The 15,200-nt window shown below is 38.8% G+C and overlaps 1 protein-coding gene across 1 annotated transcript in view; it reads left to right on the top strand.

Annotated features, from left to right (window-relative positions):
- The window catches only part of LOC117992916 (leucine-rich repeat-containing protein 24-like), a 39,988-nt gene extending 26,740 nt beyond the window's left edge, over nucleotides 1–13,248 (top strand). The window contains exon 2 of the mRNA XM_034980636.2: nucleotides 10,107–13,248. Coding sequence (XP_034836527.1) covers nucleotides 10,134–11,885 — 1,752 coding nt within the window. The 5' untranslated portion in view covers nucleotides 10,107–10,133 and the 3' untranslated portion in view covers nucleotides 11,886–13,248. The remainder of the gene's footprint in view (nucleotides 1–10,106) is intronic.
- The last annotated feature ends 1,952 nt before the right edge of the window (nucleotides 13,249–15,200 follow it).

Here is a 15,200-nt window from a genome sequence, read left to right as displayed (position 1 = left end):
ATTGTTTTAATGTCGGCTGTCCACCTAGTGAGGGTTTTCCAACGCTACGCTTTCCGGTGCGAGGTCGCCATTCTATCACTTTGGCACCCCTACGTCTATCGGATTTTTTTTAACTATGCGCCTCACCTATTGCCACTTCAGCTTCGCAACCCGTTAAGCTATTTCGGTTCCCTAACTGGAAGTTGGGTAACCGACTTAGCTCAGGTAAGTAGCTCAGTAAGTTGTCTGGTGGGAGCTTCGGCCGTGGCTAGTTACCACCCTACCGGCAAAGCCGTGCCCCCAAGCGATTTAGCGTTCCGGTACGATGCCATGAAGAAACCAAAATGGGCATGGGTTTCATAAAATCTGCCATACCCCTTCGGTTAGCCCGTCGTCACTTACCACCAGGTGAGATTGCAGTAAAGGGCTAACTTGTATCTGAATTTAAAAAAAGAGTTTCTCAACTGGATTAAACGAGAAATGACGGCGGGCTTTTCCGAACCAGAGTAACTGATAATTCTATACTGCATTGTGATTAACTAATTAGCAGCTCTGCTTATACAAAGAAAACATCTGCCGGTCATTAATCATACAGCGGCTACTTAAAACTGGATATCTGCCAAAGCTACGAGTAATCAACTCTCTGGAGTAATCCACAACTTTTGTTAAAAAAACCGGAAACATTTGCGATTGCTTGAATGCATTGAAAGAAACTTGTCGTAGGCATTTTATTTTTAAGTCTGCACAGGAGAATTGACGATGAATTCTATTTAACCAACGAAAGAAATAGTTTACGCGCAAAGAATGAAAAATTTACAAGCTTCTTCGTCGTTGTCAACGCCCACTGCTGGACATAGGTGTCTTGTAGCAACTTCCACATGCCATGGACTCCGAACAAGGCATTCCGAACTAGTGGTAGATGCATCTACGATTCAAAAATACTTGTGCAAGTTCAATTTAATTAAAAATATTTTTATTTATTTATTTATTCATACGATCTATTCCAATTAAATGAGCACTTTATATTTTGGTTTGCTCTAAAATGGCGTCCATCACAAATTGAAGCCAACACAGAAAACGAGACCTAAAAGGAGTGAGTTTTCTGTACGATATGAGTTTCCTGGAACCGTAACACGATTCGTTTTTAATTTTCTAATTGAATACACAGAACCATCAGTTCAAGCATCGGCCATTTCTAATGGCCTTTTTTTTCATTTCATGCCTTTTATGAAACTTAGAATTGATGATGATTTTATTTTCTTGCGAAACAGGTCGCGGAAAAGGGAAGCATTAATGATGTACCTTCAGCAATTTGGTATTAAAATAGTATTTCAACTGGCATACTAATTATGTACGTTTTCCACCAAAATGACCCTCATCACAAATTGAAGGTAACAAAAAACGACAGCTAAATGAAGTCAAAGGATATGAGTGTTCTGGCATGACTTTAATTTTCTAATTGAATACACAGAACCATCAGTTCAAACATTCTAATGGCGTCCTCGTAAGCGGTGCATTTATGAACTTTATTAACTAAGCAGTTCCGAACGCTGCCCTAAAATAGCAAGTAAGAGAGGAGTAAACAAAAACGTCAGTTTAAGCATCGATGCATTGATTTCTTTCTTTTTTTTTAAATTATTATTGATGAAACGGGGTTGAAACCTTTCTATAAAATAGCAAGCATAAAATTTGCTTATCTCAGAATTGATGATGATTTTACTTTCTTGTTATATAAGCCAAAGAAAGGGAATAAATCAACTCCAGAGGTTTGAAATTAAATTAGTATTTCAGTTGGAGGTTGCTATATTTATCTCCAAAATGGCGCGCGCGTATAAGAAGTCAAAGGATATGAGTGTTCTGGCATGACTTTAATTTTCTAATTGAATACACAGAACCATCAGTTCAAACATTCTATGGCGTCCTCGTAAGCGGTGCCTTTATGAACTTTATTGACGAAACTGTTCCGAACGCTGCCATAAAATAGCAAGTAATGATGCCGGCGCTATAAACTTGGTAATTATGGTCGTTAGCGAATAGCGATACAACTTTTATCGTATCTTTATTTTTATAGCACGGCGGGAGAGGGCGAGCAGTTTGACTTTGTCATTATCTGGGTATAATGTCAAAGTTAAATACCACTTAACGAATGTTTACCGAAAACTCTAATGTACATAATTGCTTGATCACAAGTTTTTCTCAATTATGGTATGTACTATTCCTAATCCTAATAATATTATAAATGTGAAAGTGTGGATGTTTGGATGTTTATTACTCAATCACGCAAAAAGGCTGAACGGATTTAGATGAAATTTGGAATAGAGATAGGTATATTATATCCTGGATTAACACATAGGCTACTTTTTATCCCGGATAATCAAAGAGTTCCCGTGGGATTTTTAAAAATGTAAATCCACGCGGACGAAGTCGCGGGCATGAGCTAGTTAGAAATTAAAAAGTTTGCGGTGTTCCATCGACCCGGACTATTACCAGGGACCCATAAATTATGGTGTTTTTCTATTACCTGCTCTGGAACTCAACAAACTCCCAACTCAGTGCCCATTATCATCACAAGTTTTACAACTATGTTGCTCTAACGTTTAACTAGACCCATAAATTCTTACATTCATAATTCATATTTGCAACTGGCCTAGGAAGTTGTGCTTCTAACCAGAGATGAACCATTTATTATTACTTTGTAACTACAATTTTTGGTACATGAATAATAAAAATAAATAAATAAAATAAACCATTTCACAGGTAGCATGTGAAAATTACGTGATATTTTTTTTCATAATATGTAGCATATATTGCTAGCTTACTTAAAGTAGCCTGTGAAAAATTATATATCAAAATCTTACTTGAAAATAACTAAGCATTTATTCGTACTTTATTTTTATATAAATTTCGCAAACGTACGGTTATTAATCTAAGACGCTGAAGAGTGTGCGAGCGAGAACACTCACTCGCATTGCTGCGTGTTAGGAAGGGAAAAAGCGATTCACTTTCGATGTAAAACCCTGAGAAATTTCATCGCGATAGCCTCCGTACTGTTGTATACACTACGGACACAGATATTAAGTATATACCTACAGATCAGTCAGTTCCTCTCGCTCAGACGTGCTGGCTTGATCATAATTCTTAGTTAAATTAATGTACAATACGCGGCCGAAAGTAATGTAATGCCTTTAGAATGACATTTCGGCTTTGTAGAGCGCTGTCCCTGTCACTCATGCCTATGACGTTTTGTCGGTTTCAACGACAGAGACAACGCTCTACAAATTTGCTATCTCCTAAAGGTACATTACTTTCAGCCGCGTATTGTGGCAAGATTGCAAAGGAGAAAATTGAAAAATCACTTCACGTGAGAAATTGTCTGTGAAATCACTGTGATGTGAAAATTTCACTTATGAAAATGATTCAATTCTACTTCTAACATACAAAAGCAGATAGTAACGAAGTTAGAAATTTCCCCGCCCGCCCCCGCCGCGCCGCGCGCCGCCCACGTGCAAAATGTTTTCTACTTTAAATAATTTTAAGGAAGTGAAGTTATTTATGGTGCACTTTGCGAAGTGCTCACCAAAACTTGTTTTGATATAAGGAAGATGCGGGATACATGGTTACATGGAGTGAAGAAGTATGTTCTAGGTTTTCAAACAATCAAAGTCTTACATATCACTAGCTGTTGCTCGCGACTTTGTCCACGTGGACAACACAAATTTTTAACCTTGCCTAAGGATGTCTTTTTTAGGGTTTCGTACCTCAAAAGGAAAAACGTAACCCTTATAGGATCACTTTGTTGTCTGTCTGTTTGTCTGTCGGTCTGTCAAGAAACCTACAGGGTTCTTCCCGTTGACTTAGAATCATGACATTTGGCAGGTAGGTAGATATTATAACACAAGTAAAGGAATAAATCCGAAAACGTGACTTTATGGCTATATCGCAAGAAAAAAAAGAATTCATGAAGAAATATACCTATAATAAAATTTACTCTGACTTCGACCTTTTTCACCTGTCCAAAATGTAATTAAAAAAGGAAATAATTAAACTGCATCGGAAAAATAATAATATGTAACTGATAATAATTATACTAGTATCTGTAATAGTACATAAATCCGCATAATATCATAACCCACAAGCACGCACTCACGCATACTCTCTCTCCCACACACAAACACACACACACACACACACACACACACACACACATACACTCACACACACACATACATATGTTGTGAATCACCTACTAGGTATTTTTACTAGTTAATTGACTTATATATTTTCATATTATTATCTTATTGTAAAGCTTGTTTAAATTATCAAACGTACTGTTATAAATTTATAATTAATATCTATTTAAGTAATCTGTAAAAATTGTAATCCTATTTGGCCTTATTTTCAGTCTGTTATTATGTAAAATTATATTGTATATATCGCTGTTGATTGCAAAAAACGAATAAAATAAAATAAAATAAAATAAAATATTGTTATTTTCAACTTTCACGAACTACAAATAATAATTATTTATACAAAATTAACATGGTTAACTCTTTACTAATTGTGTGTGTTCAAAAATAATAATTAAAATAATGGCACGAAACCCCCATAATGATAACATCAGCAATGTGTATCTACCTACTAGCGGCCAATAACACATTTTCACCCCGGCCGCGGCCAGGCAAAAGCACTGTATAATATAATATTACACTGTATAATATTAACTTCACCATAAAATTAACCTAATTTTGTATTGAAAATTTAATTTTCAATACAAAATTAGGTTTTCAATACGTAAACAATTCAATGTAAACATCAGAAGAAATTCATGTTATTCAATCAGAAATGAGGAGATCCGTAGAACTAGAGTAACCGACATAGCTCAACGGGTTGCGAAGCTGAAGTGGCAATGGGCAGGGCACATAGTTCGTAAAGCCGATAGACGTTGGGGTCTCAAAGTGCTGGAATGGCGACCTCGCACCGGAAGGCGCAGCGTTGGAAGACCCCCCACTAGGTGTACGGAAGACATCAGTCGAATTGCCAGGAGCCGCTGGATTCATTCGGCGCGGCGCAAGACCGTGGCGTGTGGAAGTCCCTACAAGAGATACTATCTGTTGATGATAATGATGATGATGACCAAAACAAACGAACATATTTTTGGTTTTACCAAATTAAATAATATCTAGTTCAAAGAAAATAAATTGTATATAATAATGTACGGGACCCTAAAAAAGTGAGGCCTGACTCGCACTTGACAAATTTGTCTATCTGTTTTCTAACGGCAATCTGAGAATTTATATTCTGTTTTGTTTGAATTAATTTAATATCAACTACACTTGAAAAATACAAAATAATTAAATCGCGAGAGATGCAGCTGTTCTCAAAGTTTGCATCTTGTTGTCTATAATTAATAGCTACCACTTCACTTTGTATCGCGCTGACCTATCTATAGAGTACCTTTGACACAAGTAGCTACCCCTAGTACAAGTTTGTACGTCTCGAAAACTTTGATAGTTTTGGTGAGCGAATAGTTTAGTTATATAGAATCTACAGAGTACTTGTACGTCTCGAAAACTTTAATGATTTTGGTGAGCGAATAGTTATATCGAATCTATACTTTGGTACATTTACAGGTACCCCTAGTAAAAATTTGTACATCTCAAAAACTTTGATAGTTTTGGTGAGCGAATAATTAAATTAAATCTATAAGTTACTTTGGTTATCATCGAAGTGAGTCATTATCGAATCTATAGAACACCTTTGAGTTTTGACACCAGTAGGTACCCCGAATAAGATTTTGTAGAATACGTTTCGAAAACTTTGATGATTTCAGTGAGCGATGAGTTATATCGACTGAGTAGCAATTGGCGTGTTGGGAAGACGCGGTCCTGGTTTCGATTCCCGGGTCGGTCAAAAATGACGTTGAGTTTTGCTGTCAATAAATTCTCTGTATTACTCCGGAGTTAGAAAGTTGACGGTGTTTCAGTTTAACATTAAACTCATACCTCTTATGTTTCCACGTGGCATCGTACCGGAACGCTGAATCGCTTGGCGGTACAACTTTAGAAATGTAGAAATTCTAAATTGCTCCTGCCTGAAACCAACCCAGGATCTCCCAATTATAAGACCACAGCGCTTACCACTGCGTCAAAGAGGTCGTTTTTTCTTTGTGACGGAAAAGGTGTTAGTTAAAATCAGCAGTTCTAAAAGTTTACACTTTGTCCTCATTATTCACTAATTAATAGCGACCGTGCGACCTCTCCTTATCTCACTGACCTATCTACATATACGTACTTTAGACCCACAAGGCTTAGTATGAGACTATACATATTACCAAGCAACGTCGATAGAATTCGAACATCAAAGAATAACGTCTTAGTAAAATAAACCTAAAGTTTCTTGAATTATGATAAACCTATTGCCAACACACTGTCTCCTCTCAGAATGAATAGGGTTTGGCTGTAGTCCACCACGCTGGCCAAGTGCGGATTGGCAGATTTCACACACCTTTGAAAACGGTATGGTACGACCGTAGCGTAACTCTCAGGCATGCGAGTTTGCTCCATGTTTGCCTTCACCGTTAAAACAAGTGATATTATTATATTTTTAGGGTTCCGTACCTCAAAAGGAAAAACGGAACCCTTATAGGATCACTTTTTTGTCTGTCTGTCTGTCGGTCTGTCAAGAAACCTACAGGGTACTTCCCGTTGACCTAGAATCATGAAATTCGGCAGGTAGGTAGGTCTTATAGCAGACATTCGGGGAAAAATCTGAAAACCGTGAATTTGTGGTTACATCACACAAAAAAAATTAATTGTGGTCATGAACTAATAATTAGTATTTTCAATTTTCGAAGTAAGATAATTATACCTATCAAGTGGGGTATCATATGAAAGGTGTTCACCTGTGCTTTCTAAAACCGATTTTTATTTATTTAATAAGTTTTTGCTAGGGTTCTGGTTACACCCTGTATTATGCATCTTATACTAACCCCACAGACACTAAAGGCGACGTAGTTCGAGCTTATTGTATAACTTAGCTTATAATTTAGGGCACAGTTTGACGGACTGTGATTTAGTTAAATTAATTAGACCTATAAGGTCCGCCATTTAATTTGGAGTTGATACTATCTTTGCTACATTTCAAGTTAAACAGTTATAACTCTAAATATGTACGGTATTATACTTAAGTATATTTTATTCATCTAACTTCAACTAAGACTTCTATATTTATGATGTACTAGAGGATGCCCGCAACTTCGTCCGCGTGGATTTAGGTCTTTCTTAAAATCCCGTGGGAGCTCTTTGATTTTCCGGAATAAAAAGTAGCCTATGTCCGTCCCCAGGATGTAAGCTTCGTACCAAATTTCATCAAAATCGGTTAAACTGTTTGGCCGTGAAAAACTAGCAGAAATTTTAAATGCATTGTAAAATTTTTGGTACTTTATAAATCACTTTAGGATCAAATTAAGATACTTTTCAAAAAACCGGCCAAGTGCGAGTCAGGCACGCGCAACGAGGGTTCCGTACTACAGTCGTATTTTTTCAACTTTTGCACGATAACTCAAAAACTATTATGCATAAAAATAAATAAAAGTCTGTTTTAGAATGCACAGGTAAAGCCCTTTTATATGATACCCCACTTGATATAGTTATCTTACTTCAAATATTGAAAATACTACTTAATTCATGCCCACAATTTTTTTTTGTGTGATGTAACCACAAATTCACGGTTTTCAGATTTTTCCCTGCTAAAATACCTACCTACCTGCCGAATTTCATGATTCTAGGTCAACGGGAAGTACCCTGTAGGTTTCTTGACAGACAGACAGATAACAAAGTGATCCTATAAGGGTTCCGTTTTTACTTTTGAGGTACGGAACCCTAAAAAGGGTAAAACACCCTATTATGTGACTTTAATGAACCGACACGGCAATGTAGTTTGGTAGATCGACCGTGACGTACAAACACAAGCCCAGCGGTTACAAGTAATTAAACGATGAAATACAAGCTTTGAACGAATCGTCCGTTGTCAGGCCTCGTCGCTTTGTAGTCAACCCAATGGCCCTACCAATCTGTTAACCTGTCACAAGCTGTTAACGTTAAAACCAGGTTAAAAATCAAACTTAAGATCTTGTAGAAGATAAATAGCAAGTATACGTACCACTGTACGATGATTTTAAATCCATCATCATCTTCATTAGCAAACGACAGATGTCCACTGTTGGACATATTAGTATACTACTATGTCCAACAGGCTAGTGGTTAGGACGTCCGCCTTCTAGTCGGACGTCGGGAGGGATCTCCGCTACGCACCTCTAACTTATCGGAGTTATGTGCGTTTTTAATTAATTACCTAAATATCACTTGATTTAACGGTGAAGGAAAACATCGTGAGGGAACCTGCATGCCTGAGAGTTTTCCATAATGTTCTCAAAGGTATGTGAAGTCTACCAATCCGCACATGGCCAGCGTAGTAGACTATGGCCAAAACCCTTCTCACTCTGAGAGGAGATCCGTGGTCTGTAGTGAGCCAGCAATGGGTTGATTATGATGATGATGTCCAACAGCGAGACACCCGCACGTCACCCTCGCTATCCCGCACCGGGTTAGCTCGGGGGCTGTGCGGGTGTGCAAGGCGTCCCCACCCCGATTGCCATCACGGACTGTCGCGTACGTACGCACCCGTACGAAACCGGGGTGGCTCGCTAGTAACCAATCTAAATAAATAAAAGGAAAAGGTGACTGACTGACTGACTGACTGACTGATCTATCAACGCACAGCTCAAACTACTGGACGGATCGGGCTGAAATTTGGCGTGCAGATAGGTGACCGATCAATTGACAAAAAACAAATTACAAAGTTTCATTTCCCAAACAAATTTTGGCAAAATTATGAATCGTTTTATGATCGTTATAAAACTTATGTTTCTACAAATAATTCACTTGATAAAACAAATTACCAGACAAATTGTCATTTCATAAAATATCATTTGACAAACAATTGATTTCTTTAATCGTGTTAATTAGTAAAACAACATATCGCACTTTTTTTTGATAAAATGAATTGTTTGATAAAATGAATTGTCATACGTTTTTTGTCATTCATTAGTGAACCGTGCAGATAGCTATTATGACGCAGGCTTCCGCTAAGAAAGGATTTTTGAAAATTCAACCCCTAAGGGGATGAAATAGGGGTTTGAAATTTGTGTAGTTCACGCGGCCGAAGTCGCGAGCATAAGCTAGTAATAATATCAAAGGTTAAAAGGTACCAAGTCAAGTATATTAATTTAATCAAGAACACGTCCAGAAGTGTGTGGATTTGGTGAGGCTTTGATGTGGGTCGACTGAGAATTTCCAATATAATCGACCCTTAAATTGAATACCTTGTTATATTAACATCACAACTGATCAGAGGTCAACCATATTAATAAGTGTTAATGATAGTCTATTGGTGATAGCAATCTGGTTAAGATTGGGACCTCCTATTTTTTAATTCAGATACAAGTTAGCCCTTGTCTACAATCTCACGTCTAAGATGAAAGCGGGGTAACCTGGAAGGGGTATGGCAGTTTTTAATAAGCCCGTGCCCGTTTGGTTTCTATACGCGGCATCGTACCGGAACGCTAAATCGCTTGGCGGCACGGCTTTGCCGGTCGGGTGGTAACTAGCCACGGCCGAGGACCAGACCAGAAATTTTGAAATTATAAAATTCCAAATCCCTGCCAGGAATGGAACCCGGGACCTCCCACTAATAAGGCCGCAGCGCTTACCACTACGCCAGGGTGATCGATTTTGGGCATGCACTTCTAACTTCTCGGAGTTATGTGTGTTATAAGGAATTATAGCCACCATGCTGGTCAAATGTGGATTGGTAGACTTCTCACAATTTTTGAGAACATTATGTAGAACACTCATGGCATGCCGGTTTCCTCGTGATGTTTTCTAGCAAATTATATTTAGTTGCTTGAAACGCAAATAACTTCAAAAAGTTCACCGAAAGGTTTGACCTACCAGGTCAGCAGGGTAGTTGGAACCTATGTGGGGAAAAAGTTACTTTTACAGTCTGAGTTTTTTCTTGTTTATCGAAGTAAACATAACGAAACTTATAAATTCCTTCTTTATTTTCAGGTACACCCAACCCGAATCTGATATGAGATGGGCATTCGAGAACTGTGGTGCGGACTGCTGGTGGCTGTTCTAATATGTCCCTCGGGGAGCGACTGGCTAAGCTGTGGCCACATCTCCGCGTGCCACTGCAAATGGTCCTCCGGCAAGAAAACGGCATCATGCGTCTCCGCTGGTCTGGCACAGTTACCCCATTTGGCAACCGAAATACAAGTGCTAGATCTACACGGGAACCCCTTGAACGAACTGCATCAGGACGCCTTTGCGAGCATAGAACTATTAAACTTACAACGCCTCAACCTCAGCTCGACGAATCTACGCTACCTGCATCAGAACTCTTTCAACGAACTGCGAATTTTAATAGAATTAGATCTCTCAAGGAATCACCTCACCGAACTTTCACCTAACACGTTCAAAGGGAACGAGCGTTTGAGGCTTCTAGTCCTTAACGACAATCCGTTAAGTACATTAGTCGCGCAGCAATTCCCGCCCCTACAACATTTAAAGAAACTAGAACTTTCGAGATGCCGCCTCCGCAAAGTTCACCCCTTCGCCTTTGTGAACCTGCGGGCCTTGGAAACTATACATGTCCATCAAAACTTGCTCTCCTATCTGCACCAAGATACATTCAACCTGCCCGCTCTCAAAACTTTGACGCTCTCAGACAACCCGTGGTACTGTGATTGTAGACTTAGGGAATTCCACGAGTGGTTCCTTCGTAGCAATCTCGGGAATGAAGAAGTTTTCTGTGCTGGACCGGAAAGTATGGCACGTGTTCTATGGTTAGACATGAGAGGAGAAGAAATGGTTTGCCCTCCATCGACTATAACGAGTCCATCCGTGATACGAACTGAAACTGGCGCAGATATCTCTTTCGGATGCTTTGTTAGAGGAGATCCGAGACCAACCGTGACGTGGTCGTTTCGTCACACGGAAGTTACGAATAAGACTATTAGTGATAGTGAGATTGTAATCTACAAATATTCTGTAAGACATTCGAACGAGGATGGGGACGAAGTGGTGAACAAAAGTTCTCAGTGGTTCAATGTGTCCATAACGAATGTTACCAGTGATTTAGCTGGAGAGTGGAGATGTAGCGCCAAGAGTCCCGCCGGTGAAGCTATTGCTTATCTAACACTTTTTTTACCTAAAGCGCGAACCGCTACTGCTCGTAGTGCTCCGGATTACTCCAAATTTTTCATAGCAGTGGGTTCTGTAGTGGCTATGGCCGGTGCTGGGTTTTTATCAGCTTGCTTCTGTTGGAAGATACGACGCCGGAGGGTACCTCCTAGTAGAAGTTTTACCGACCAAGAAAAGAAGTTATTAGATACGTCTCTAGCTGTCAGTTGTGACAGGACTAGTGTAGAGATGGGTTCCTCTTACGGTTTCGAAATGTTTGACAGATCGATGTCTTTGGAGAGTGAGGATAGCCAGCGGTGCTTGGAACCAGTCCAAATCACGATAGAGGGTCCTTCTGGACCGTTTCCTCCACCGCCAGCAGAGTTCGCGATTCCTGCCCCTTACGGTAATATTTTTATATCCGTGCAAGTGACGGCGCACAGTGAGGAGTACCCTGATCTGTTGAGTGGTGGAGCAACTTTGCCAAGGCGTAGTAAGACATGTTTTCTGAAATCCGCGTATGACAACATGGGACCTAGAGTGACAGCCGCCGGTAGTTCTACCTGGTCATTGCCGGGTGCCAAGGCAGATGGCAAGGCAAATAAAGATTCGACCCCTACTATGCCATTATCAACGTTTTCTACAGAATTTACTGCTCTTTGAAAACTATAATAATATTGTCAAATTTTTGTATGGAGTGATTGTTTTTGTTAGACCACTGAGAGAAGATAATATATGTTTTTAGTTAAATACCTATTGGTGTATCGAAAGTACGTTATATTTTTACGGAATTAAAATATACGTGCTTTTTTAGAGTTCTGTACCTCAAAAAGAATAAGGAACCCTTTGCTTATAGGATCACATTGGTGTCTGTATGTCAATATATAAGTACTTCCCGTTCACATAGAATCATGAAAGGCAAGAAGCAATGTTTTATACTTAGTACAAATAGAAGGAAAAATCCGAGAACCACAAAATTGTAGTTGGGTATCCCATTTAAATTTAATTTGTAGTCTGAGATAATTTAAGGAACTTAATAACTACACACATCCTTCTGCGGTACGGAACCCTTGGTGCGCGATTTTTGTATTTTATGCTAGTCTTAGTTTTTGTAATAGTTTATTTTCTTCTTGGTAGTTTTGTTTGTCTTAACACACAAAATCGCACGGAAAAGCCAAAATACAATACTACTTCCTTCCATGTTAGTTTATTGATTTATAAATTAAGTAAAAGATAAGAACATATCAATATTAGCGGATGAAATGCTTGTTTTATTTCTTATTCATTCGATACTGATTCATTTTGATGTGGCTTTGTGTTTTAACTGAGTTTATGTTTACGTAGATTGATTAGGGCCCGCCCACTACTCATTCGCTATCAGTTGTAACAAAACGCGGCGCGGCAAGCAGCAGAAACAACAAGGTTAAGGTTTTCGGCCGATTTGGATACGTCCGTGTTACAGTTTGCGTATTGCGAATTACTTATTACGCTTAAACTCATAATTAAATTTCCAAGCAAAACGGCCTAAACTGTACTGGCTTTAAGTCCAAAGTTCATGATTTTGATCACTGAATATAAACTTCAACTCATTTCCAAGCTAGACGACCTAAAACTGTGCTAAAATTGAGTGCAAAATTCGTGATTACGATCAAAATAGTATAATTACAATACAGTTTCAGAAACTTTCATTCAGTTTTTTGTTTCTGCTTTAAGATTTTATTTCGTGCAATCACACCGTTTTGTTTGTCAGCTCATCATTATTGCTTATCTCTCATTATTGGCACAGTAGACAAATGCAAAACCAATCTTTAAACGGATGCCAAGGTGCCGTCCGCACACGCTAGGGTGACCCAATACTTAAATTTGTTACCCGCTTACCGCTCCGCTTGCCGCTCCGCTAGAAGTAATGGGCGGGACCGTTAGTGTGTAAAATGTACTAATAACTTAGAAATAGGTTAGTTATTTATTACTAATAGCTCTAAGATTTTGGATCGACCATCTTGCTTTAATTCCCTCATGAGAGAACGAATAAAAAATATCAGTAATGTTTTGTACTTTTATTATAATCCTCATAATACGAAGCTGCAAATTCGGTTGGATACTACTTGCACCTTTTAACGTTTGCAAATTTCATACTTATAGTAAACTTATAGAAAAACTAGCTTATGCTCGCGACTTCGTACGCGTGGATGTAGGTATTTAAAAATCCCGTGGGAACACTTTGATTTCCTGGGATAAAAAGTAGCCTATGTCACTCTCCAGGTTTTTAACTATCATCATGGGGACAAACTAATAAACCAGCAAACAAACACACTTTCGCATATTTAATATTATGGGTACTGATAGTGAAAGCATAGTAAATGTATTGGAGTCCAAAAACAAATAATAAAAAGGGTACGAAACAAATTGGACAGCTGGAAAATGGAAAACCGAAAATACAACGCTTTCAGAAATTGGGATAACTTATAAATAAAACGGGAAATCCTGCAAAATACTACATTTATAACCACAGAATACAAAATAAGAGGATAGCCCGCTTCTATCTCAGTCTGCATCTTCAGTGTTCACTTACTATCAGGTGAGATGGCAGTCAAGGGCTAACATGTCATGAGGAAAATGTTAGTGATTTCCACCATCCATAAACTTTTGCAGCACTAGAGGAACCGCCAGTGCGTTACCGGATTTTCAGGAATTTGTTGTTGCGCCCTTTGAATAATCCCAAATCAAAGTTTAGTGGGAACACCGTTAAAGGGAGGTGATTCCAGAGTTTACGTGGAGGGAATCATCTGGAAAAATGCATAATCGGAGTACACGCATCCAGGTAAAAAACGAAAAAGAATATGGTAGGTTTTATAAAATAAGTAACTGTACCCGTAGTACAAGATTTTACGTCTCACCAAACCAAACCAAATTCGAGAGTCGAAATACTTCCGCGTTACAGTAAACTGGATCTTAAATGCCTTGTTTTAAAGCTCAAGTTTGTCTACACTTCTACAGCCAGCGCTCCAAGCGGAAACATTGCGCAATTAAAATCAGTGGCATTGAATATTTGACTTCAATTCAAGGCTGTTTAGGTCCATTTTACTGTAACGCGGAAATATTTCGACTCTCGAATTTGGTTTCGTTTGGTGAGACGTAAAATCTTGTACGACGGGTACTGTATATATATCGTTTACAACTTATAGACGTCTACAGGGTGTAACCAGAACGCTAGCAAAAACTTAACGTTATCGTTAGCTATGCTATCTAAACACAATCCAATACCAATAACCATTTGCCTCATTTTGTAGCTTTAGTGCATTGACTCCGAGTGGCCTACTTACGCAACGTTCGTTGAACTCTAGCGTCAGTCAGATGTTTTATTTGCAATAAATCGTCAACTTTTACATAATTTAGGTTTTTTACGTTTTTTTGTGGTATCATATTTTGCTAGCGTTCTGGTTACACTTGTATTGTAGGGTCGTCCTCACGCCACAGCTTTACGCCGCCGCCATCCAGCGGCTCCCTGCGACTCGTTTGATGTCGTCTGTCCACCGAGTGGGGGTCTGCGAACGCTGCGAGGTCACCATGCACCTTGCAACCCGAACGTCCACAAATTCTTCAAACTGCGTGCTCCGCCCGCCAACATGTAAAATGCAGTATGCGAAAAAAACACGGTAGGTACATACTAGATTTGAATATTACGCGGTATTGACTCCGAGTGGCCTATTTACGCAACGTTCGTTTAAAAAATACAGGAATTCTTTATTTATTTTTAGCGTTTTGTGTGATACCTTATCAGTAATCAACACCTATCTTCGTTTTTGCTAGCGTTCTGGTTACATCCTGTATAACTTTCGTCGCGTTATCTACAAACTCGTAACATAAACATTTTTTTTTCCTGAAAACATTCTGAAAGTAACACAAAATTCTCGCCACAGTGTAGTAATGTCGGTATACTTATTATGCGGTGTATCGACTGAACCGAATGAAACACAT

Source organism: Maniola hyperantus, chromosome 22 (genome assembly GCF_902806685.2).
Source record: "Maniola hyperantus chromosome 22, iAphHyp1.2, whole genome shotgun sequence".
Lineage (NCBI taxonomy): Eukaryota > Metazoa > Arthropoda > Insecta > Lepidoptera > Nymphalidae > Maniola > Maniola hyperantus.
This window is presented reverse-complemented; position numbering and strand designations above follow the sequence as displayed.